This window comes from Lethenteron reissneri, chromosome 59, assembly GCF_015708825.2.
Source record: "Lethenteron reissneri isolate LAM-NWPU_2019-01 chromosome 59, ASM1570882v1, whole genome shotgun sequence".
NCBI lineage: Eukaryota > Metazoa > Chordata > Hyperoartia > Petromyzontiformes > Petromyzontidae > Lethenteron > Lethenteron reissneri.
The window spans coordinates 756756-782891 of NC_083837.1; the positions used below are offsets into that span (position 1 = coordinate 756756).

The window sequence follows — 26136 nt, forward strand, 5'->3', positions numbered from 1 at the left end:
GTCGCAATCGGGTACCCAATACCCGTACCCGGCCGGGTACGGGTAGCCGGGCGCTTGTGGTGAGCATTGATCTTCGTCATCATAACGGTAGAGAGATGATGAGGGCGCTTGTGGTGAGCATTGGTGATCTTGGTCATCATAACGGTAGAGAGATGATGACGTGGTAAACGGCGATCGTAGTCGTAACGGCACCTGTGGATGACGTCGCGTCGTGGTGCAGATGGACTTCATGAGGCCGGGCGGCAGGCGCGAGCGCCCCAACTCGGTGCGCTACGCCAGCGGCGGTGCCGGCGGCGGCCCCGTCGAGATGTCGGAGCCCGTCCTGGCGTCGCCCTCCGCCGTCCTCGCCTCCTCCAACCTCTCCGAGAAGGAGATCCAGCCGCTCTTCGAGAAGATGATGGTAAGCCGGCGCGCGTGCCGTGAACCGGGGGGGGCGGCTGGCCACTCGCCGCCGGGTACGCGGCGGGGGGGGGGGGGGAAATGGGCGCGGCTTCCCGTGGCCGCCGGGGCGACGCGGGGGGCCAGTGTCGCAGTCGCGACGGGGCCCCCCCCCCCGTGCAGCTGTAAGTGCTGTGATACGCGTGGCGCTGTCTTCGCTAGGCCATGAAGAAGGCCCGCTGGCTCTGGTCTAGGCCAATCGGTTTCAAAGACAACGCATCAAACTCTTTGGTTCTTTCGGTAAAGTCACGTATGTATAAAGTAACGCATCGTGTATCATCAGAGCCACGTGCTTGTTGACATGTTCACCGCAGTTACTGTGTGTGGTTAATGCCGTAATTTGATTCCTTGCAAAAAGGTTTCTATTTGGTGTTTACGCATCTTAACACCATCCCGTTTTATTGGCAGGAAAGGTGAAGCCTCCTCGTGTTTTTTCATGCGTTCGTGTTTTTGTTCATCAATTTGAGATTGTCAACCATCAATCGGGATCTTTGTTTAGACCGCGTGAGGAATCCGAAAAGCTACGAAGCTCTTTTTGTGTCACCGATGTCCGGGGGGGGGGGGGGGTGTCACAGCAACGTCGCAACAACAAACGCAGAAACGAGCCCAGTCACAAACTATAGGGAAGGTAAACGAATTGCTAAAACATGTAATCGACGATTTTTATTTTACCGGGTGAAGCCCCCTACACCAGCCCCCCCCCGTGTAGCCTCTAACAGGCTGTTGGGGCAAGTGCTGTTAGCGAGCAGCGCCTATGCAGGCCGGCACGGCGCACGAGGGGGTGGGTGGCAGGGTGGGACGCGGCAGGGTGTGTGTATGTTGAACTTTTTTCGCACCATACGTAATCAACTGTGCTAATCGCTGGTGGTGACGATGGTGGTGGTGACGGTGGTGGTGGTGGTGATGGTGGTGGTGACGATGGCGGTGGTGGTGGTGACGATGGTGGTGGTGTGTGCCACAGGAGGACCTCAACCTGAGTGAGGCTAAGAAGGCGCCGCTGCGGGAGAAGGATCTGTGCACCAAGCGTGAGATGGTCGTCCGCTACGTGGGCAACTCGTCCAAGTCGGTGAGTCGCCACGAGCGCGAGCGCTGGCTGGGGATGGCGTTAGTGGGTGAGTTGGTGTGTGTGTGTTAGTGGGTGAGTTTGTGTGTGTGTGTTAGTGGGTGAGTCGGTATGTGAGTGTTAGTGGGTGAGTCTGTGTGTGTGTGTTAGTGGGTGAGTGGGTGTGTGAGCGAGTGAGTCTGTGTGTGTGTGTGTGTGTTAGTGGGTGAGTCGGTATGTGAGTGTTAGTGGGTGAGTCTGTGTGTGTGTGTTAGTGGGTGAGTGGGTGTGTGAGCGAGTGAGTCTGTGTGTGTGTGTGTTGGTGGGTGAGTCGGTGTGTGAGCGAGTGAGTCGGTGTGTGTGTGTTAGTGGGTGAGTCGGTGTGTGAACGATTGAGTCTGTGTGTGTGTGTTAGTGGGTGAGTCGGTGTTTGTGTGTTAGTGGGTGACTGGGTGAGTGGGTAGTTGAGTCTGTGTGTGTGTGTTAGTGGGTGAGTTTGTGTGTGAGCAAGTGAGTCTGTGTGTATGTGTGTTAGTGGGTGAGTCGGTGTGTGAGCGAGTGAGTCTGTGTGTGTGTGTTAGTGGGTGAGTCGGTGTGTGAGCGAGTGAGTCTGTGTGTGTGTGTTAGTGGGTGAGTCGGTGTGTGAGCGAGTGAGTCTGTGTGTGTGTGTGTTAGTGGGTGAGTCGGTGTGTGTGTGTTAGTGGGTGACTGGGTGAGTGGGTAGTTGAGTCTGTGTGTGTGTGTTAGTGGGTGAGTTTGTGTGTGAGCAAGTGAGTCTGTGTGTATGTGTGTTAGTGGGTGAGTCGGTGTGTGAGCGAGTGAGTCTGTGTGTGTGTGTTAGTGGGTGAGTCGGTGTGTGAGCGAGTGAGTCTGTGTGTGTGTGTTAGTGGGTGAGTCGGTGTGTGTGTTAGTGGGTGACTGGGTGAGTGGGTGTGTGCGAGTGTGTGAGTAGGTCAGTGGGTGTGTGTGTGTGTGAGTGGCAGCGTTTGCCCACACGTGACACGACGACTCGGTTTGACCGTCGCTCGAAGTCGTCGTGCCCCCCGCGACGACCCGGCTCTACGACAGGCGGCTTGTGCACCTCGACCAATTTCCCGTCGCTGTGACTCTTAACGATCTCTGCAACCCCCCCCGCCCCCCCCCCTTGTCTGTGTCGTCCCCGATGCCGCCCCCGCGTGCTCCCGCTCGCCTCGCGCTCTCCTCCCGCAGCTGGTGAGTAGTCCGCACGTCCACCTTCACGCGACAACCGGTTTGGGAACTTTCTCCGATCCCCCTCGGCCCATCGTCAAACATCCGCTCTGCCTCGGCACTTTCCCCCGCCCCAGTCCGCGTCAGCCGCTTGTTGACGCCCGCGGGCGGGGGCCGGGCGGTGCCACGGCTTTGTTGAACTTGCGTCTCCGAGGCCCTTTGAAGTCGCAAAGAACCCGGAGACGCAACGGCTCTGGGCCACCGTGGCGCCCCCATGGTGGCCCGGAGATGTTGACTACCTCGCCTGGTCTACAGGAGGCCGTGGGTTCGATCCCGACCCTGACGACGCCTGCTGTATATTTGGAGTTTGCGTGTCTCTCTCTCTGTGGTGAGATGTTAACTACCTCGCATGGTCTACAGGAGGTTGTGGGTTCAATCCCGACCCTGACGCCTGCTGCTGTATATTTGGAGTTTGTGGTGTCTATCTCTCTCTCTCCCCGTGGTCACGTGGATTTTTCTCCGGGTCCTCCGGTTTTTCCCTCCACGTTGAGAATCAACGTCACGCTTTCAGAGTAAATGTAAATGTGCACGTGATGATGATGAGCCACTTCGTTGAGCTATCATTTGCGATGGCCAGGTCGCTTCTGAAAAAGTAATATTTGAAAAAACTTTTTTAAAATCACGCTTTTATGAAATGTACTAGTAATGGAAGAACTCCACGACTCCAGGAAGTGGCCCCGAAGCTTGCCATAACATAAGGGACCGTGGCCAATTACAGCCAACGTCAGTTCACCGTGGAAACATAACATATAAAAAAGAATGTTAATAAATATATATATTTTTTATGATAGAATATAGTATTGTCATCAGTATGACACAATTATACCAAGTTTGCAGTCGATACCACATTGGGAAGTGGGTTAAAATTGAGTGACAAGATTTGAGGATACAACAACAACGACAACAACAGACAGAGCGAGTTAAAAGAAAGCGTGTCGGTGTGTACGTTGAAATTCTTTCGCACCGTACGTAGCCAGCCGTGCTCATCGGAGGTGCGGGGGGGGGGGAAGTCGAACAAACTGAACACAAACAGCAGCTCTCGAGCAGCACTTGCCCCAAGCGGTCTGTGTAGGCTACACAGGGGATCTTTGTTTGTGTGTGCGTACGTAAGCGGTGGTGTGTAGTGGTCAGCGCGCTGCTGTGCAAACCCGGCAATCCGGGTACGATTCCCGCTCACGGCCAACACCGGTGGCGATGATCTGAACCGGTCCCGGACCTCCCCTAGGTCGACTCGGCCACAAACGAGTACCTGGTGCGGTGCGTAAACATCGCCACTGGGGAGACAAAGGCGGCCGGGCGTGGTGCTGGTCACCCACCCCATCGTGCCGTGCCGGCCTTCATAGGCGCTCGCTCACGGCACTCGCCCCAACAGTCCGTTCAGGCTACGCGGGGGATCTTTGTCTTTACTTTGTGTGCGAGCAGGGCGTGCGCTCGAGCGAGGAGAGCGCGCTGTGCTCGTCGCAGGAGTACGTCTACGGCCTCAAGACGAGCCTCAACGACGAGAAGCTGCTCACGTGCCTCGAGTCGCTGCGAGTCTCGCTCAACAGCAATCCCGTCAGGTGCTGTGTGTGTGCTGTGTGCGCGTGTGTGTGCGTGTGCTGTGTGTGTGTGCTGTGTGCGCGTGTGTGCGTGTGTGCGTGCGTGTGTGCGTGCGTGTGTGCGCGTGTGCGTGTGTGTGCTGTGCGTGTGTGTGCGTGTGTGTGTGTGTGCGTGCGCGTGGGGGGAGCGGTGGCGCAGCGGTCGGCGCGCTGCGCCATAAACCCGGCGAGCCGAGTTGGGTTCCCGCTCGCAGCCATCGACGATTTTCTGAACCGGTCATGGGCCTCCCCTAGGTCGACTCAGCCCCTCTAATGAGTGCTTTGTGTGGTGTGGAAACATCGCCACTGGGGAGACAAAGGCGGCCGGGCGTGGTGCTGGCCACCCACGCCCTCGTGCGCCGTGCCGGCCTTCACAGGTGCTACTCGCGAACAGCACTTGCCCCAGCAGTCTGCTAAGGCTACACGGGGGATCTTTGTCTTTGTGTGTGTGCAGCTGGGTGGAGAATTTTGGCAAGGAGGGCTGTGGGCTGCTCCTGACCTCGCTGAAAACTCTGCAGGACTCAAACCGGTAAGAGGCATTACAACTTGGTCGATGTGACGCTCGGTCTATATAGAGTCTATGGGTCTCTGTGCGAGTCTATGGGTCTCCGTGTGAGTTTATGGGTCTCCGTGTGAGTCTGTGGCTGAGACCCGGATTGGAACCCAGGCTCTCAGCTGTGCCGGCTCCGTGTCCCTGACCTCTGGGTCACGCGGCCTCATCAGGCCCGAGTCTGCGTCCGCTGCGTTTGCAACGACGAATATTCACCCTGGGCGACCACCGCCGCTGACCCCCCCCCTCCCCCACCCTGCCCGTCTGGCCGTAGCTCCGACGCGATCTGCAAGAAGAACCAACACGAGATTATCCGCTGCCTCAAGGCCTTCATGAACAACAAGGTGAGCTACCCGCCCGCTCGCCCGCCCGCCCGCTCGCTCGCCCACGTTGCCACGCTCCCACGCTCCCACGCCCCGCCCGCTCGCTCGCTCGCCCGCGGACGGAGGCGGTGGCGCCGGCCTTCATCGGCGATGCTCGCTCACTAACGGCGCTTGCCCCGGCAGTCTGTGAAGAGCTACGCGAGGGGTCTTTGTGTGCTTGCGCGCGTGTGTGTGCGTGTGTGTGCGTCTGTATGCGTGCGTGTGCGTTCGTGTGCGTGCGTGTGTGTGCGCGCATGTGTGCGTGCGTGTGTGGTTAAAGCACAGCAAGTTGGCACAGTAGGGGGCACAGGTGGTGCATCAGCCAGTCATCTCAGTCAGTCGACCGGTGGCACCTGGGTCTGTCCCGTGACCTCCTGCCAGCGGGCGTTCGACACTTCACTTGGCCTCAAGATGCACTTGGCCTGGCACAAGCGTCGTGGTGACGTCACCGCCACTTAGTGGCGAATGGCGGTTGTTGTTGTTGTTGTGTGTGGGAGAGCAGTAGCGTAGTTGTTCGCGTGCTGCGTTTCGAACCCGGCAACCCAAGTTCGATTCCCGCTCACGGCCAACACCGGTGGCGATTATGTGAACCGGTCCTGGGCCTCTCCTAGGTCGACTCTGCCTCAAATGAGTACCCGGTGCGGTGTGTAAACATTACCGCGTGGTGCTGGCCACTCACCGTCTCGTCGGTGCGCGCCGTGCCGGCCTTCGCAGGCGCGACACGCTAACAGCACTTGCCCCGGCAGTCTGTTAAGGGCTACGCGGGGGACCTTTGTCTCGTGTACCCATAGTACGGCATCATGCGAATGCTCGCGGAGGAGAATGGCGTCTACCTCCTGTCCCGGGCCGTCGACCCGGCCTACCCGCCCATGATGGCCGACGCCGTGAAGCTGCTGTCGGCGCTGTGCATCCTGGATGAGGGCGGCATGTGAGTGTGTCCCCTCCCTCCCTCCCACCCTCCCTCCCGCCCTCCCTCTCGCCCTCCTGCCCCTCCCTCCCGCCCTCCCTCCCTCCTGCCCTCCCTCCTGCCCTCCCTCCTTTTTTTTACGATCAGTGGAAACAAGAAGATGCTCGGTGTAGTCGGAACTTTTCTTCGTTCATCATTTCGTAATTTTTTTTTTTAATAATAACTTTGCTTTATGTAAACCCCCACCTCTCGCTCACTCTCTCGCTCACCTTCTCACTCGCTCACTCTCTCGCTCACTCTCTCGCTCACTCTCTCGCTCACTCTCTCGCTCACTCTCTCCCTCCTTTTTTTTAACGATCAGACGAGAAAGATGCTCGGTCTTTCGGCATTTTACTTTGTTCATCATGTCGTTTTTTGTTTTAGTTTTTTTGTTTGCTTATGTGCTCCCTTTTTTTATCAGAGATATAACGCGGGTTTCCCGTGTAACATTAGTCCCATTGTGTGTTACTGTGTTCATAGACACCAACAAGAAAACAAATCGCCCTCAAAAACCCATCACCAGATCCCCTGCTGCTGCGCTACCAGCACCATAGCGGCGAAGGCACCTGCCTGACCTCCCTCCCCTCCCTCCCTCCCATCCTCCCTCCCACCCTCGCTCCCTCCCTCCTGCCCTCCCTCCCTCCCCTCCTTCCCGCCCGCCGGCCCGCGCGACAAAGTGAGAGTTTGCATCCCGAGAAGGACCAACGTACACGGCTGGCGGAGGCGCGGTCCGTCAATGATCAGCGCTCACCTTGACGGTGACGGTGTTTCCCGTCGTCGTCATCGTTGGCTACGATCATCGTCGTCATCGTCGTCGTCGTCATGTGACCGTATTCGTTATCGTTGTGTTTGTCCCCCACCCTTGACCCCCACCGCTGACCCCGCCCCCCGTCCCCCGTGTGCAGGCACGGCAGGATCCTGGAGGCTCTGACTCGGCACGTGGAGGCGAGTGCGGTGGAGAAGGAGGAGGAGCGCTTCTCCCGCATCGTGCGGGGGGTGCAGCAGCAGCAGAGCTTCCCACTCAAGGTGCGGACCCCGTCGCCAGAAGCAACCTCGCCGGCGTCACCATCACACTCACCCTCACCATCATCACCATCATCCTCACCATCATCATCACCATCATCACCATCATCATCATCCTCACCATCATCATCACCATCATCATCACCATCATCATCATCACCATCATCACCATCATCATCATCATCACCATCATCACCATCATCATCACCATCATCATCACCATCACCATCATCACCATCATCATCATCCTCACCATCATCATCACCATCATCATCACCATCATCATCATCACCATCATCACCATCATCATCACCATCATCATCATCACCATCATCATCACCATCATCACCATCATCATCACCATCATCACCATCACCATCATCACTATCATCACCATCATCACCATCATCATCCTCACCATCATCCTTACCATCATCACCATCATCCTCACCATCATCGTCACTCTCGCCGCCATCCCCACCCTTGCCGCCAGCTGAGCCTCTTTAACATCAATCGCCCTGCCCTGCCTTCCTCCCTCCCACTCCCCCACTCCCTCCATCTCCCCCCTCCCCGCTCCCTCCCTTCCCCCCGCTCCCCCCCTCCCCTCCCTCCCACTCCCCCACTCCCCCACCCCTCCTCCCCGCTCCCTCCCGCCCCCCGCACTCTCCCCCCTGCACCCTCCCTTCCCCCCGCTCCCCCCCTCCCCTCGCCCCCCCCCCACAGGTGGCGTGCATGCAGCTGATCAACGCTCTCGTCACCTCCGTGGACGAGCTCGACTTCCGGCTTCACCTGCGCAGCGAGTTCATGCGCTGTGGCCTCGTCGACCTCCTGCCGGTGAGTGGTGGTAGTGGTGAGGTTCAGGTGAGTTGGTGAGTGGTGGTGGTGGTGAGGTTCGGGTGAGTTGGTGAGTGGTGAGTGGTGGTGGTGGTGGTGAGGTTCGGGTGAGTTGGTGAGTGGTGAGTGGTTGTAGTGGTGGTGGTGAGGTTCAGGTAAGTCGGTGAGTGGTGGTGGTGGTGGTGGTGAGGTTCAGGTGAGTTGGTGAGTGGTTGTAGTGGTGGTGGTGAGGTTCAGGTGAGTTGGTGAGTGGTGGTGGTGGTGGTGGTGGTGGTGAGGTTCGGGTGAGTTGGTGAGTGGTGAGTGGTTGTAGTGGTGGTGGTGAGGTTCAGGTGAGTTGGTGAGTGGTGGTGGTGAGGTTCAGGTGAGTTGATGGCGAGTCATCGTCTGTCGGGCGAGTGTCGTCAGGCCACCACGTTCACAGGACGGCTTCCCGCGTGTGCGTCGTTGGAGAGGGGCGTGTAGACGCGGTGCCATCCCCCCCCTCCTCCTCCCCCCCCCCTCCTCGTCGTCGTCGTCATGGCCGCAGGAGCTGAGGAAGCTGGAGAACGAGGAGCTCGAGGTCCAGCTGAAGGTGTTCGATGAAAACCGCGAGGAAGATTCTCTGGAGCTCTCTCACCGCTACCACGACATTCGCTTGGAGATCGAATATCCTTTGGTCGCGATGGAGAGAACGCACGGAGATTCGTTTACATTCAAAACATACAATTTTTATTTTCATTTTACCAGGCTAGGGCCCCCACTGAGCAGCGTGGCTCTTTTTCGGAGGCGACCTGGCGAACACGAACGATAGCTCGGCCAAGTGGCTTGTCGTCATCGTCCACGTGGGATATTTATAGCGGCCAAATACTCTGAACGCGCGATGTCGATTCTAAATGTGGAAGGGAAAAAACGGAGGACCCGGAGACAAATCCACACGACCACGGACTTCCTGTAGACCAGGCGAGGTAGTTAACATTTCACCACGGAGAGAGAGACTCGCAAACTCCAAATTACATAAGGCGTCAGGGTCGGGATCGAACCCACGACCTCCTGTACACCAGGCGATGTCGCTTCTGAAAAAGAGCTATATAGCTCCGTAGGCCTGACCTGGTAAAATACAAATAGGTTAATAGTAGAACCCAGGACCTCAGCGGCTCCCCTCGGCGCCCCTGACCCCTGACCCCTGACCCCTGAGCCCCGAGCCACCTGTCCCATCTCAACACGGCGCTCCTTGACGGGCACTCACCGATGTCCAGGAGGTCTTCTCGGTGGTGGCGAACGTGGTGAAGGACACTGCGGCAGAGGGCTTCCTCCTCTCGCTGCTGCAGCACCTCCTGCTCGTGCGCAACGACTTCTACGCCCGGTAAGACCGCCCGCCCGCCCCCGGGTCCGCTCGGCCCAAAATCTCTGGGGGGAAACGACCGATATGGCGGCGGCGATATGATGTGTGTGTGTGTGTGTGGCGCGGTGGTGTAGTGGTTCGCGCTACGAACCCAGCGACCCGAGTTTGATTTCCGCTCACGGCCAACACCGGTGACTTGCTACACTTGCCCCACACCAGTCCGCGAAGGCTACACAGGGGGCCCTTTGCCTTGTGTGTGTGTGTGCGTGCACGCAGGCCTCAGTACTACCGGCTGGTGGACGAGTGCGTCTCTCAGATCGTGCTCCACCGGGGCGGCTGCGATCCCGACTTCCGGCACGGCAAACGATTCTGCCTGGACGTGGAGCACCTCATCGGTGAGGGGGGAGGCAGGGAGGGGGTGCCCCCCCTCCCCTCCCCTATTGGGGTGTGGAGGGAGAAGCCTCGCCAAGTCCTGGGTTCAATGGGACACCACGGTGGCTAGGAGATGTTAACTACCTCGCCTGGTCTACAGGAGGTCATTGGTTCGACCCCGACCCTGACAACGCCTGCTGCTGTATATTTGGACTTTGCGTGTTTCTCTCTCTCGGTGGTGAGATGTTAACTACCTCGCCTGGTATACAGGAGGTCGTGGGTTCGATCCCGACCCTGACGTCGCCTGCTGTATATTTGGAGTTTGCGTGTCTCTCTCTCCCCTTGGTCGCGCGTGGATTTTTCTCCGGGTCCTCATTTAGAATCGACGTCATGCGTTGAGAGTATTTTTGGCTGCTTTAAATTTGTATTTGATAAGTCACTTCCTTGAGCTGTCATTTGTGATAGCCGGGGCGCTTCTTGAAAAGAGCCACGTAGCTCAGTGGGCCTTCCCTGGTAAAATGCAATAGTTTAAAGTCTCGTGGGAATTTTTTTCAGGAGGGGTGCTGCCATGAACCGATGGTGAAATGAAAAAAAATTGATATCGAGAGCAATGAAGGATCGATTTGGGAGGCCGACGGTCGCTGTGTGCGATCGCAGCCCAGTCGCCTCCGGTGAGATTCCTCTGATTTGGCTAATTTGGCACCGCGTCGCCGGCACGCGACGGCCCAACAACTCCAGCAAACGACGCCGCGGGATCTTTAAAGTCGTCCGCTGTGAGCGAAGCGACCGGCGCAATGGCGTCTTAACCGGGCGCGGCCGCCGAATTTGAACGCGCGATGCTCTCTGCAGCAACGAGTGCCGAACACGCCACCGCTGCTGCGTGTAGTCGTGCCCGCTGCTAGGATTGCGGCCAAACCACGCCGTGGAGCACCGCGGCCGCCTTCGTTAGTGCCACTTACCGCTCGCGGCACGATGGAGGCTACACAGGGAACCTTTGCCTTTTTTTGGTGTGTTTGTGTGCCCGCAGAGGGGATGGTGGACAAGGAAAATCGGCGGAGATCGAACGGAAGGTGGAGGAACTCGCAAAGCAGGTGACGGAAAAATCTTGAGAACCCCGCCCTGTCCAATGCGTCCGCAACCGGCGCGCGATGTACATTTTTTTTCTCTGGCGGTCGGGTCGACTCGGCCTCAAATGCGTACCCGGTGCGGTGTGTAAACATCGCCACTGGGGAGACAAAGGTGGTCTGCGGCCACACAACCCCCTCGTGTGCCGTGCCGGACTTCACAAGTGCCGCTCGCTGACACGGCACTTTCTCATCAAGGAGCATAAACCATCACGCAAACTCCGGTTATCCTCGCGGCGGCGGCAACAGCAGCAGCTTCTGGCTGGCCATGGAACAAAGGCGGTCGCCGCATCGCGCGGCGCTTTCGGACGCCCTTCTGTGGCCGTCGGGAACGCTCCTCCGATACTAGGAAGCCACTGCAGCTGTGTGCACTCTTACGTCGAAATTGAAAACTAATTTATTTTGGAACTGCTTTTTGTGTTTAGTTTGTTGTCCTTCCCCGCACCTCCGATTAGCACGGTAGGCTACGCACAGTGCGAAGGCTGCACGGGCAATGTGTGTGTGTGTGCGTGTGTGCGTGTGCATGTGTGTGCGTGTGTGCATGTGTGTGCGTGTGTGCATGTGTGTGTGTGCGTGTGTGTGTGTATAGCTGGAGGCGGAGCTGGCTGCGAGGCAGGAGATGCAGGTCGCGCTGCAGCAGAAGGAGAACCGGGAGCGCGAGCTCGAGGGCGAGGTGGCGCGCATCCAGCAGCAGGCGAGTGGGCGCACAGCCGTCCCTGGGCGTGTGTGTCACTGTGTGTGTGTCACTGTGCGTGTGTGTGTGCGTGTCGCTGTGTGTGTGTGTCACTGTGTGTATGTGTGTGCGTGTCACTGTGTGTGTGTGCGTGTCACTGTGTGTGTGTGTGTCACTGTATGTGTGTGTCATTGTGTGTGTGTGTCACTGTGTGTGTGTCACTGTGTGTGTCACTGTGCGTGTGTGTGTGTCACTGTGTGTGTGCGTGTCTGTGTGTGTCACTGTTGTGTGTCCCTGTGTGTCACTGTGTGTGTGTCCCTGTGTGTCACTGTGTGTGTGTCCCTGTGTGTCCCTGTGTGTGTGTGTGTGTCCCTGGGCGTGTGTGTCGCTGTGCGTGTGTGTCACTGTGTGTGTGTGCGTGTCCCTGTGTGTGTGAGTGTGTGTCCCTGTGTGTGTGTGCGTCACTGTGTGTGTGCGTCACTGTGTGTGTGTGTCCCTATGTGTGTGTGTCCCTGTGTGTGTGTGTGTCCCTTTGTGTGTGTGTGTGTCCCTGTGTGTGTGTGTGTGTGTGGAGCGGTAGTGTAGCGGTTAGCGCGCTGCACTACGAACTTGGCGACCTGGGTTCGATTCCCGCTCACGGCAAACACCAGTGACGATAATCTGAACCGGTCCTGGGCCTCCCCTAGGTCGACTCAGCCTCAAATGAGTACCTGGTGCGGTGTGTAAACATCGCCGCTAGGGAGACAAAGGCGGTCGGGCGTGGTGCTGGCCACCCACCCCCTCGTGTACCGTTCCGGCCTTCATAGGTGCTCGCTAACAACACTTGCCCCTACAGTCTGTTAAGGCTATACGGGGAATCTTTGTCTTTGTGTGGGGCCTTGTGGAGAAACACTGTCGCTCCACACGAAGCTTCGGGTCTTCTCAGCCACGGTCTGGCCTGCCTACGCTCAATCCTGGGTTTAACGAGGCTGGATTGTGTGAGGAGCTCACAAATCCTTGAAAGATGTGGACAAAGTCCCATCGGTGAGCTCCTCCGCCAGGCAAGGCTGTGTTGGCTGGGTCATGTCCGCCCGCATGCCCAGCCACCGCATGCCTAAACAGCTTTTGTTCGGCCGGATCGAGGGGGCTAAACGGGCGCGGTACGGGCATGGAGAAGAGATGGAGTGATATGGTACAGGAGGACGTGGAGCTGAGTGGACTTGCCGATGACTGGTATCAGCGGTGTCAAGATCGGCCTCTGTGGAGGAGGCTCGTGAAGGACGATACTGGGCAGTTGGAGGCAGTCGCCCTCCAACAACAACAGAGGGCGAAGGAGCGACGCTCACAACTACGAGTGGAGCGCCGGGTGGATAAAACGCAGCGAGTTGGCACAATAGGGGCACGGATGGTGCATCGGCCACTCGTCTCAGTCAGTCGACCCGCTGGCACCTGGGTCTGCCCCGTGACCTCCTGCCAGCAGACGCTTGACACTTCACGTGGCCTCAACGTGCACCTAGCCTGGCGCAGGCACGATGGCGATATCGCCGCCACTTGGTGGCGAATGGCGGTTGTTGTTGTTGTGCACATCCCTCCTGTGCGCGTCGCCGTGCGACTAAAGGCGAGGGCCTTCAACGCCCCCCCCCCCCCCCCCCGTCGCCGGCCTTCACGGGCACCGCTCGCTTGACCGCACTTGCCCCGACAGCTCGGCGCAGGCTACGCGGGGGACCTTTACCCCTCTCCCGCCGCGCGCGACGACGACTAACGGCTGCCCTCTCCTCCTCGCAGATCGTGTCGGGCGGCGGCGCGGTCACGGGCACCGCCGGGGCAACCTCGCCACCCCCCCCGCCGCCGCCCCCCGCCGCCCCCGCCACCCCCCCCTCCCCCCGGCCTCGGGGGACCGCCCCCTCCCCCGCCGCCCCCTCCCCCTCCGGGGGGGCCTCCGGGCGCGCCGCCGATGGCGGGGGCCTTCAACGCCTTGCCCCCCGGCGTGAAGCCCAAGAAGGAGTACAAGCCCAGCGTGGTGCTCAAGCGCGCCAACTGGAGCAAGGTGCCCGCCCCGGGGGGATGTGCGTGCGTGTGCGTGTATGTGTGCGTGTGTGCGCGTGCGTGTGTGTGTGCGTCTGTGTGCACGTGCGTGCGCGTGTGTGTGTGCGTGCGTGTGTGCGTGTGTGCGTGCGTGTGTGTGTCCGTGTGTGCGTGCGTGTGTGTGTGCGTGGTGCATCGGCCACTCATCTCGGCCTTCATAGGTGCTCGCTAACAGCACTTGCCCCAGTCTGTTAAGGCTATATGGGGGGTCTTTGTGCGTGTATGGAGGAGGTGCATCGGCCAGTCATCTCAGTCAGTCGACCCGTGGCACCTGCTGGGTCTGCCCCGTGACCTCCTGCCGGCGGGCGTTCGACACTTCGCGCGGCCTCAACGTGCACCTAGCCTGGCACAAGCGCTACACGGGAGATGTTTTTCTCTGTGTGTGTCTGTGTGCGAGTAGATTGCACCACAGGAAATGCCGTCGGACTGCTTCTGGCTGCAGACGAGCGAGGATCGCTTCGAGAGCCCCGAGCTCATGGCTCAGCTCGCCCTCACCTTCTCCTCGCAGGGCAAAGGTGCCGCCACTCACTTCTCACTCCTCGCCCACTCACCCGCTCGCTCACTCATTCACGAACCCGCTGGCTCGCTCACTCACGCACTCACCCACTCACTCACTCACTCACCCGCTCACTCACTCACCCGCTCGCTCACTCACCCGCTCACTCACCTGCCCGCTCGCTCACTCCCTCGGTCATTCACTCACCCGCTCACTCGCTCGCTCGCTCACTCACCCGCTCGCTCACCCGCTCACTCACTCACCCGCTCATTCACTCACCCGCTCGCTCACTCACGCACCCGCTCGCTCACTCGCTCTCTCGCTCACTCCTCACTCACTCCCTCGCTCGCTCACTCACCCGCTCACTCACTCACCCGCTCACTCACCCGCTCACTCACTCACTTATTCACCTGCTTACTCTATCACCCGCCCGCTCTCTCACTCATTTCTTTATAGAACTGCTTTTTGTGTTCAGCTTGTTGTCCTTCCCCCAACCGCCGCCTCCGACTAGCAGCGCGGCCGGCTACGTGCCGTGGTGCGATAGGCGTTCAACGTGCGCACACACACACCACGTTCAACGTGCACACACACACACACTACGCTCAACGTGCACACACACACACCACGTTCAACGTGCACACACACACACACACCACGTTCAACGTGCACACACACACACACCACGTTCAACGTGCACACACACACACCACGTTCAACGTGCACACACACACACCACGTTCAACGTGCACACACACACCACGTTCAACGTGCACGCACACACACACACCACGTTCAACGTGCACACACACACACCACGGGCCTTTGCCACGACCTCTCCACCATCCGTTGGTGTAGTAGCGCTGCTCAGACGCTTGGCGGGGCTGTGGCATTACCGCTGTTTACGTTCTGGACTCTGGTGAGCTCACTGCCCGGCAAGAGCCGCCTGCACGTGCGTCTGTGCGTGCGTTGAGCTTCTTTCACTCCACCGTACAGACACAACCGTCCGTGCTCATCGGGCGGATGTCGACTGCACATCCGTTTTAAAACTACTGGGACATCTGTGGACGCAGAGCTTCGCGGATCATCGGATTCCTCCAGTGCAGATAAACATTCTGATTCTCATGAAACATAGGCATCGATCCGGATCGATTTGGATAGATTCATCAGTTTATTTCGAATTTTTAAATCAGATCGATTATATTCGATTCAGATTAAATTCTGATCGATTCGTAAAGTGAGATGGATTATTCGATTTATATGGATTTGTTGGATTCAGATGGATTATGATCGAGTCGTCAATTCACATTGATTATTCGATTCGGTTGATTCTGGTCGATTCATCATTCCGATCGATACAGATCGACTCTTCGACTCACATCGACCCATTGTGTGCGCGCATGTGTGCATGCGTGTGTGCATGCGTGTGTGAGCGTGTGTGAGTGCATGTGTGTGTGTGTGCGCGCATGTGGGTGTGTGGGCGTTTGTGTGCGCGTGTTGTGGTTGTTGTTGCTGTTTGCTTCTGCAGCGCGGGAAGTTTTGGGGCCTTCACCAAAATTCCCCCAAAATTCTTTGGGGCTCCCCCCCACCGCCCCCCCCCCCCACCGCCCCCCCCCCCCCCCCCACGAGTGCGCACAGTTTCTCCTTCCCCCACCTCCGCCCTCCTCCGCAAGCCAGTGGGCGCGCGGTCGTCACGCCGCCTTGCCGGGATTCTGCGAACCGCGATTTGCGCCCCGCGTAGCTGACGGCGGTGGCGACGGCCGTCCCCCCGCTCCACTCCCGTCTCCCGCTTCCCCCCCCCCCCCCCCCCCCCCCCGCTCCACTCCCCCCCCCCCCCCCCGCTCCACTCCCGTCCCCCCACTCCACTCCCCCCCCGCCCACGCCGAGAGGACGCCGGGAACGCTCGGCGTGCCAAATGCTCCGGAATCCGGATCTCGACTCCCCCACCTGCGTCCGTGACAGAATGCCACGTGGAGCGGACACGCGTGTCCGTCCCCGCGTCCTCCGCACGTGTCACTCGTCCTCGTAAACCACGCGCCCCCCCCCCCAGCCCCCCCCGCCCTCCCCCCCCCCCCGCTGTTTTCCTGCCGGCACAGATTTTACCGGAAACTCCGTGAGCCGCGGAAATATCGGGAAGCGGCACCGCGGCATCGGCAGGGTGTGTGGGGAGGGTACGAAGCGCGACCAACACAGAACCCTCATCCCATCCGATACCCACAGACCCCGCCGATACGGAACCCTCGCTCCTAAGCCCCACGTCACCGTCTACTCGCAAGGCGACCGCAGTGGCGGCACACGCGGAGACTCGCGCATTCGCTCTTTCTCTCTCTCGCTCTCTCTCTCACTCTCACTCTCTCTCTCGCTCCGTGTGGCCCCTTACGTCGCCGCCGTCGTCGCCGTCGTCATCACCGCGTCCATCTGTTGCCGACGTTTCGCTGTCATTCATCTCTACTCTCGTGCCACCGCCTCCTCCTCCTCCTCGTCAGTCCGTCTTTCTGCCGCCCACCATCTGCCCCTCTGCTGCCATTGCTTTTGATCGATTGCTCTTTGGTGGCGTTGATCTGACAACTGGGCCGTGGGGTCCGTGGGGTCCGTGGGGTTTCGTGTGTCGTCTCCACGTTGGAGAATTTCCCGTGAGCCAGTCGCTCCCATCGCTACCGACAGATAATCTGGATCGGAATTTATTTTAAAAAAACAAAAAATGTCACTTCACTTGCTGGGTGGCGGACATCCGCTTGTCGTGTTCGCAACAGGATGAGCGGCCCTTAAAAGCGAGGTCGCTTTGACGCAAAATACCACGGGACAGGAACAAACACGGGGCGGGCGGGAAAGGCTTCCCACGTCCATCAGTCGGTTGTTAGTTTGCGTGAGCGCACGTGCGTGCACTTGAGCGCACGTGCGTGCACTTGAGCGCACGTGTGCGAGTGTGTGCGAGTGTGTGCGACTGTGTGTGCGACTGTGTGTGTGTAAATGTGTGTGTGTGTGTGCGGAGCGAAAGTTGTAGCGGTGAGCGCGCTGCTGCGCTACGAACCCGGCGAGCCGAGTTCGATTGCCGGTGACAAATGTCTGAGCCGGTCCCTGGGCCTCCTCTATGTCGACTCGACCTCAAATGAGTACCTGGTGCGGTGTGTAGTAAACATCGCCACTGGGGGAGACAAAGACGGCAGGGCGTGGTGCTGTCCACCCACCCCCTCGTGTACCGTTGCGGCCTTCATAGGTGCTCGCTAACAGCACTTGCCCTTACAGTCTGTTAAAGCTATATGGGGGATCTTTGTCTTAATCTTTGCGTGCGCGTGCGTGCGCGTGTGTGCATGTGTGTGCAGCAGAGGTCTCAGACCGAATCAGTTGAGTGTCAATATCTTTCCATCGGTTGCGTAACGCTGTGTGGAAGCTACCGGTCTGTCGCTCCGCACGAAGCTTCAGGTCTTCTCGGCCACGGTCATTCCCTCCCTTATCTACGCTTGCGAAACGTGGACCCCCCCTAATGGAGCATCTTCGCCGGTTAGAAACATTTAGGCTGGCCTGCCTACGATCCATCCTGGGTTTAACCAGGCTGGATTGTGTGAGGAGCTCACAAATCCTTGGAAGATCTGGGCAAAGTCCCTTCGGTGAGTTCCTCCGGCAGGCAAGGCTGCGTTGGCTGGGTCATGTAGCCCACATACCCAGCCACCGCATGCCTAAACAGCTTTTGTTTGGCCGGATCTAATGGGCGCGGCACGGGCTAGAGAAGAGATGGAGTGATGTGGTGCAGGACGTGGAGCTGAGTGGACTTGCCGATGACTGATACCAGCGGTGTCAAGATCGGCCTCTGTGGAGGAGGCTTGTGAAGGACGCTATTGGGCAGTTGGAGGCAGTCGCCCTCCAACAACAACGGAGGGCGGAGGAGCGACGCTCACAACAACGAGCGGAGCGCCGGGTAGCTAAAGCACAGCAAGTTGGCACAGTAGGGGGCACAGGTGGTGCATCAGCCAGTCATCTCGGTCATCTCAGTCAGTCGACCCGTGGCACCTGGGACTGCCCCGTGACCTCCTGCCAGCGGGCGTTCGACACGTCACGTGGCCTCAAGGTGCACCTAGCCTGGCACAAGCGTCGTGGTGACGTTACCGCCACTTAGTGGCGAATGGCGGTTGTTGTTGTGCGTGCGTGCGTGTGTGTGTGTGGGCGTGTGTGTGTGTGTGCGTGTGTGCGTGTTTCCGTACGATGGGGCCGGGCTTGTATCCGGCTGCGTTCCCCCCAATGTGGTGTTTTTGTTCTATCGACAACAAAACAGAACCGCGTCAATATTATGTCCTGTCGGTGCTGTGGGTGGTGCCGTCGATTTAGAAACCCACATTTATTTATAGAGCCAGAGATTCACATGTACGCTCATGGATTGAAAAACAGATCAATAGACTTGGAGAACCACATATAATATAGAGCCATAGATTCACAAAGGGACCCGCAGATTTAAATATAGACCGCTAAACTTACATGGACACCCATAAACTTCTCCACAAACCCAGAGACTTGAATCAAGATCCGCAGACTTATAGACCACTGGACTTCAATAGAGACCCAGAGATTGAACTGTCGTGTGGCCAGCGATTGATCGCAGCAGCTTCACGAGCGAGCGGTGGCCGACTGGCTGCGGCGCAGCGCGGCGTGTTTGTGTCAACAGGAGCGGTGTGGACGTCCGTCCGGCGAACGACACACACGGACGGAAATAATATTTCCCCGGGAAGAGCGATTATTCGGCTGCCGGTTAGAACAACAACAACAACAACACATTTAGCGGCGTGAACAATGCCCAGCCCACCTGTCGCATCTCCCTCGGAAAACAACGCGGCGGGCGGGCGGGTTAACGAGCGCGGCTCGCTATCGCGACATCCGCCAATTAGCGGAGTCAAGACAAACGCACGTGGGGCGGTGGGGGGGGGGCGTGTGGGGGGCGTGTGGGGGGCGGTGGTGGTGGTATTCATTGTCCCCGCGCGCGGCCACGTGCGTCCGCGTGCGCGCGTCGCAAACATCCTGCACGCACGCGCGGGAAGCGGAGGTCCCGCGGAGCTCGTGACGACTCCCGCACATCCTCCCTCCTGCTCGCTCTCCCTCCCGCTCGCTCGCTGTCCCTCCCGCTCACTCTCTTGCCCGCTCGCTCTCCCTCCCGCTCGCTCGCTGTCCCTCCCGCTCACTCTCTTGCCCGCTCGCTCTCCCTCCCGCTCGCTCTCTCTCTCTCGCTCTCTCGCTCTCCCTCCCGCTCGCTCTCTCTCTCCCGTTCGCTCTCACTCTCTCGCTCGCTCGCTCTCCCTCCCGCTCGCTCGCTCTCCCTCCCACTCTCCCTCCCGCTCGCTCGCTCTCCCTCCCGCTCTCTCGCTCGCTCGCTCTCCCTCCCGCTCGCTCTCTCTCTCCCGTTCGCTCTCACTCGCTCGCTCGCTCTCCCTCCCGCTCGCTCGCTCTCCCTCCCACTCTCCCTCCCGCTCGCTCACTCTCCCTCCCACTCTCCCTCCCGCTCGCTCGCTCTCCCTCCCGCTCTCTCGCTCGCTCGCTCTCCCTCCCGCTCGCTCTCTCTCTCCCGTTCGCTCTCACTCGCTCGCTCGCTCTCCCTCCCTCCCGCTCGCTCGCTCTCCCTCCCGCTCTCTCGCTCGCTCTCCCTCCCGCTCGCTCTCTCTCCCGTTCGCTCTCCCTCCCGCTCTCCCTCCCGCTCGCTCTCTCTCCCGTTCGCTCTCCCTCCCGCTCGCTCTCCCTCCCGCTCTCTCGCTCTCCCGCTCTCTCGCTCTCTCTCACTCGCGTGCGATTACGACGACCGCCGTCACCGCCTTGTTGTTGTTGCGGCGTCGAGACCCGGCGTTGTCGTGTTTTGCGAGTTGGTGGTGTTGGCGAGAGGTCCCTGGTGTTTGCGTTGTCCTGCGTTGTTGTGTTTGTGCGATGTTGTCCACGTGAGGTGGGCGCCATGTCCGACGTTTCCCTCCACGTTGTTCGTCGTTGTCGTGTCGTCGGGGGTGTCCCGTCTTGCGCCTCAAAGAGGGTGCACCTGGCCCGGTACGACCGCCGCGGTGACGTCACTGGCACCGAGTGGCGAGTGGCGGCCCTCTCGTGGTTGTGAGATGTTGCCTTTCGCAAGCTGCGCTTCGAGCGTTTGTCTCTCTCGCACCGTCTCATCCGTTGCGCCCCATCCGTCTTGGTTTTCCGCCTCCGTCGTCCGGTTCGTTCCTTCCCTTCGTCTCCCGCACAACGGAAACATTCGCAGTTCGCCAAAACCTTGCCCATCGCGGGATTTTTTTCCCTGTCTCGGATTCGACCGTTCCCGCCAAAGTTCGCCGGTTCGCCGCGACTCGATTGGCCGCGAGATTCCCGTGCGCCTCGTAACCGCGCTGCTCACAACGACGACGGCGCTGCTGCTGCTGCCGGCGGAAGAACGCACGCGGCCGCCGTCTCGCGCCTGCGAAGCGGCCCGTCCCCGGTCCCAGGCCACACGCAGCGCCCCTTGGCGCAGCGAGGTTCAGCCGCCCCGTGATTATATTTGTTAATCGTGCTTAACATTTTAAAATACACCTCCTGTTTCATGTTTGCGTTACCCCCGCGGCGTGGGGGGGTGGGGGGGGGAAGCCTCGCCGAGTCTCGTGACTTTTCGCCGGAGGGTCCTGGAATCGCTTTGCAGATTCCCGCCGTCGAGAAATCTGCGGTGAAACCTCTCAAACTTGGATGGCGGCACCCCGACGGCCCGCCTCTTGCGAGCGACGTCACGGGGATCTTCAACGCTCACCGCGAGCGACGCGGACGGCGCTCGGTGGCATTATTATTATCACCGTCACCGCAAGGCGGTCAATACGCGCACGGCAGTATTTTCCGGGGGCGGCCGCTGCATTCGAACCAGCGAACCTCTCGCAACGACGAGCGGGGGAACGGACGACGCCGTTGTCACGCCCCCCGTCTCCCGAGACCCGCCCCGCGTCACGCGTCAGCCCTCCGTGTTGTCGCTCGGCGCCTTTCTGCGAAGGCGCTGAGCGACAACAGGATACGCGGCAGGCACTCGACGCCCCCCGCGGCTTTCCCATTTTGGCCTTTGTTTTTGTTTTCTTGTTTGCGTTCGTTATTTCCAGCGTCCGAGTTTTTTTTGTTGCTTCGGATTCGACGCTTCCGGAAATATGCGGTTTCGTGACGCGCTTTCAGGGTTCCTGATTTTGTGTGTGTGTCCTGTGCGTGCGTGTGTGTGTCCTGCGTGTGTGTGTGTCCTGCGTGTGTGTGTGTCCTGTGTGTGTGTGTGTCCTGCTTGTGCGTGTGTGTGTGTCCTGCGTGTGTGTGTGTGTGTCCTGTGTGTGTCCTGCGATGAGCGCGCTGTCATAGCGGTTAGCGCGCGTTGCACTATCCAACCCGGTGACTCGAGTTCAATTCCCTCCCACGGCCACCACCAGTGACGATTACCTGAACCGGTCCTGGGCCTCCCCTACGTCGACTCAGCCTCAAATGATTGCCTGGTGCGATGTGAAAACATCGCCACTGGGGAGACAAAGGCGGTCCGGGCGTGGTGCTGGCCACGCACCCCCCACGTGTGCCACAGTGCCGGCCTTCATGATGCTGCTGCTGCTGCTCGCTAACAGCACTTGCCCCAACAGTCTGTTAAGGCTACACGGGCGGGGGGGAGGCTTTGTGGCGAGCCTCGGTACCCATGAAGATCTTTAGTTTCGGTTTTTCTTCATTTTGACGACGTACGACGAAGAAAAAACGATGACGTACGTCATCGGAACGGGAAAGGGTTGATCTCGCTGGGGCAGGGGTTTGTGCCACCGTTTGTATTGTCAACCCCGTTTGTATTGTCAACCCCGTTTGTATTGTCAACCCCGTTTGTATTGTCAACCCCGTTTGTATTGTCAACCCCGTTTGTATTGTCAACCCCGTTTGTATTGTCAACCCCGTTTGTATTGTCAACCCCGTTTGTATTGTCAACCCCGTTTGTATTGTCAACCCCGTTTGTATTGTCAACCCCGTTTGTATTGTCTTCTCCGTTTGTATTGTCTGGTCATTATCACGTCACTGGCGTCAAAGTCGCCCAACAGCCCTCGTTACGGCTGCACTGCTGAACTAGGACGAGGGCCTCCCCACGCACACGTGGGTCGCGACGGGGTTCGTTGCTTGACCTTTCTGTACCGCGCTGGTCAGCCGCGTGGGCTGGCGAAGGCCGGGAGCATAGACGCGGCACAGCATAGATGTGCAGTACAACTCCGCCGCTCTTTGCCGACCGCAAGAGAGAAGCGATGGGGAATATCGTAGCTGGCACCTTGGCATGGCCACATGGCGACAATGGTGACGATGGTGACGATGACGTCGATGACTGATGACAATGATGACAATGATGACGATGATGCCGCCCACGGAGGTGCAAATGCTAACGGCTCGCGGCGTTCTCGTTTGCCGTCGGCAGGAAAGAAAGACGATGACGCGGACGGCAATAAGCTGCTGACGCAGAGGAAGAAGGTCAAAGAGCTGAAGGTCCTGGACCCCAAGGCGGCGCAGAACCTGTGTAAGCCTCGCCGCGATTCCGCAACGTCGCGTGTAGCCAGCTACCCAGCTAGGTTTGCAAGCGAAGGGACCAGTGGTGCCGTCGGTGCGGAACGACGGCGACGGCGTTCGTCGCGCGGGCGGCATAACGCGACGGAACACGTCGGAGGCGGTGTGGGTTCAAACTTGACGCGCAAAGAACAACACAAAATGAACAAACGGGGACGCCCCGTGCGGGCAACGGGGACGAGGCGACGAACGGTGGGACGGGAGGGGAGGGGTCGAGCGAATCGTTCCCTAACAACAGCAGCCACCGTCGCGGGAAGGAGAGAAGTGAAGGCACGCGGGTTTGGGTGCGGGGTACAGCGGCCCAGCCGTGCACTCTGCGCTCGGAGAGATTCGAAACCCTAGGGGGGAGGGAGGGTGAGGGGAGGGAGGGGGGGGAGGGAGGGTGAGGGAGGGGAGGGAGGGAGGGAGGGAGGGAGGGAGGGGAGGGAGGGACGCGGGTTGAGTGCTCTGACCTCCGCGCGACCTGACACGCTCACATCACCTCCACTTGACCCGGAATAATCATGAAGCCCGTTGGAGGAGGTTAATGATAATCATAACAGAGTAAATAACGCCTTCCCATGTTTGCCAATGGGCATAAAAAAAATATATAAAAGGCTTATTTACTATCAAGGATTATTTACTCGTGTTAATGTAAGTATAGTTTCTTGCAATCGGTCGGCCGCACGGCCTTTCGGGAGTTAATCTTATCGGCATCCTTGGTTTCATTACAAACAAGCGTTTGTTTAAGCGAGTAGCCTGGCTCTGCTGATGAGAGACTGAATGTTGAAACCGGCCCAGAGTGTTCCTTGTCGGCAATCAATGCCGCTGATAAGATGTCGTCCCAGGAGGAGGTCGTGCGGCCTGTGGGTTGCGTAAGAAACTAAAATAACGTTTTAACGTTTTTTGTGGAGGAGTTATTTATTTAATTTCCTACAGCAAAGCCTCGCCGCTTCTCCAGACTCTGGAACAGTGCAAAACCATTAACCCTCGGTGCTGATAGCGACTCTGCGCGTGTGTGCGTGTGCGTGCGTGTGTGTGTGTGCGTGTGTATGCGTGTGTGTGTGTTCGTGCGTGTGTGTGCATTTGTGGGGAGCGGTAGTGTAGCAGTTAGCACTACGCTGCGCTATGAACCCGGCGACCCGGGTTTGATTCCCTCTCACGGCCAACACCGGTGACGATTATCTGAACCGGTCCTGGGCCTCCCCTAGGTCAACTCAACCTTAAATTAGTACCCGACGCGGCGCGCCATCGACGGGCCAGCGCGGTGCTGACCACCCACCTCCCTCGTGCGCCCTCCGTCCCGTCCCGAACAACTTTCCCATTCCGATGACGTACGCGGGAGGACGGTACACACGTACGTCATCCGAACGGAATCGGAAGTCAAAGGCCACGCGAGGGGAGGGCGTGCGGCACAGTTTGACGCCGGCTATCGCAGAGCCGTGTCGCTGCGGTTCCCTGAGTGACGTCTTTCAAAACAACGCCGCCGCAGTCGCGCCTCTCTCAATTAAATTGACCGCTAACCGCTCGGCGGTGAACGGGACGCCCGCCCGCCCCACCCTGCGACTCGCAAACGTCTCGGAACGGGAGGGGGGTTAACGGGCCGCTCGCTGACCGCTCAACGGGGGCGGGAGGGGGGGGGGGGATCTCCGCCGTGACCGTGCGCGCGTTTGTCTCGGCAGCCATTTTCCTGGGCTCGTTCAAGATGTCCTACGTGGGCATCAAGAACGCCGTTCTCTCCGTGGACGAGGAGAATCTCACCGAGTCCATGGTGCAGGTGAGAGCTGCACACCGTCCCCCCACGCACCTCCCCCTACCGGCCCCATCCCCCACAGCCATCCGTGCCCGCCACTCCCTGCCCCGGTTCAGGTCCAGGCAGGCTTCGAAGGCCTCGACCCTCTTCGCCCTGCGCTCACGAGCGGCTGTCCGCGGCACGGGGCAGAAGACACTTTCCGATGATTTAGATTAGAGCGTTGGGCTGGTGTGGAATTCGATTGTTTGGATCTCTCAGAACACGACCGCCGCGCTGAAATTTTACTCCACCAAGACGCTTTGTAGGGCGTTCATTTCGATTATTTGGCTGCTGTAAATGTCCACGTGATGATGAGAGCTGTCATCTGTGGCCAGGTCGCTTCTGAATGAGAAGCGAAATAGCTCGGTGGGCCTCAACTGGGAAAATAAAAATAGTTTAATTTCTATACTCTTTTAGCAATGTGTTTACCTTTCCCGTACTTGGAACTCCTATTGTGTTTTTGTATTGTCGCTTGTTGAAACGTTCTGACCCGTGCCCCGACTGGACGCCTGCGACCAAGCGCTCCACAGCTCATCGGGTTCCTCTTGCAGTCTCAAGTCAACATTCTGAATGCGATGTGCGTCGCCACGGTGATGGCCTGTCAACGACGCGTCGGCGTGGCGCGTCGCTCGCTCTGGCGGGTGTCCGTGTCCGTGACTCGGTACCCCCCCCCACCCCCCCTCCCAGAACCTCATAAAGCAGCTGCCGGAACCGGACCACCTGGCGTCGCTCATGCAGATGCGCGATGACTTCGAGGAGATGTGCGAGCCGGAACAGTTCGCCGTGGTGGTGGGTGTCTCTCACCGGTGAACGCGCACCGGGCCGGTGAATGCCGGTGACCTGGGTTCGAGCCCCGCTGTGATTAAGCCTCGGGGAAACGACGGCTCGGGGCCCGGGAAGCATCGCTCCACCGCTCGCTTACTAACTTAGCGGCAGGCAAAGATAAAGATCCCCCGCGTAGCCTTCACGGACTGTTGGGGCGAGTGCCGTTAGCGAGTGGCACCTGTGAAGGCCGCACTGTAGCACACGAGGGGGTGGGTGGACAACACCACGCCCGGCCACCTTTGTCTCCCCAGTGGCGATGTTTACACGCGGCACCGGGTACTTGTTTTAGTCCACCTTGATGAGGCCCAGGACCGGTTCATATCATCGTCACCGGTGTCGGCCGCCAGCGGGAATCAAACTCGGGTCGCCGGAATCGTAGCGCAGCCGCACTAACCGCTAACACCAGCGCTACGCGCAGGCACGCAACGCACACGCAGCGCACACGCAACGCACACGCAATGCACACGCAACGCACACGCAACGCACACGGACGCTGCTCGGTCCCTGAAGAAGCTGCCAGCATGCCCGGGGTGGGTAAGGGGAGAGGTGGCGAAACGTCGGGACATCATGACGACAGCCGACCGTTCGTAACGTTCACGTCGTCGTCGTCTCCGTCCGTACCCCCCCCCCTCGCCGTCGGTCGGCTCAGATCGGCTCGGTGCCGCGCCTGCGGCCGCGCCTCGCCGCCATCCTGCTGCGCCTGCAGCTGGCGGAGCAGGCCGGCGTGCTGAGCCCGGCCATGGTGGCGGTGAGCGCCGCGTGCGACGAGGTGCGGCGCAGCGCCGGACTGGCGCGCCTCCTGGAGCTGGTGCTGCTCGTGGGCAACGTGATGAACGCCGGCTCGCGCAACGCCGGCGCCCACGGCTTCCAGTTCTCCTTCCTGAAGCGGGTGAGCGGGCGACGGCGCGGACGATGTCGTGGACCCGTCG

At 59.3% G+C, this 26136-nt stretch overlaps 1 protein-coding gene across 1 annotated transcript in view; it reads left to right on the forward strand.

Moving 5' to 3' along the window:
* LOC133357781 (protein diaphanous homolog 2-like) overlaps window positions 1-26136 on the forward strand; it is a 66463-nt gene that overhangs the window by 18207 nt on the left and 22120 nt on the right. Inside the window, 21 exon segments of the mRNA XM_061575901.1 lie at window positions 221-400; window positions 1400-1504; window positions 4148-4287; window positions 4760-4834; window positions 5130-5199; window positions 6009-6145; window positions 7069-7189; window positions 7910-8020; window positions 8550-8668; window positions 9249-9365; window positions 9621-9739; window positions 10744-10758; window positions 10761-10807; window positions 11430-11534; window positions 13278-13348; window positions 13350-13539; window positions 13978-14092; window positions 22466-22564; window positions 24273-24367; window positions 25070-25171; window positions 25857-26096. Coding sequence (XP_061431885.1) covers window positions 221-400; window positions 1400-1504; window positions 4148-4287; window positions 4760-4834; window positions 5130-5199; window positions 6009-6145; window positions 7069-7189; window positions 7910-8020; window positions 8550-8668; window positions 9249-9365; window positions 9621-9739; window positions 10744-10758; window positions 10761-10807; window positions 11430-11534; window positions 13278-13348; window positions 13350-13539; window positions 13978-14092; window positions 22466-22564; window positions 24273-24367; window positions 25070-25171; window positions 25857-26096 — 2373 coding nt within the window.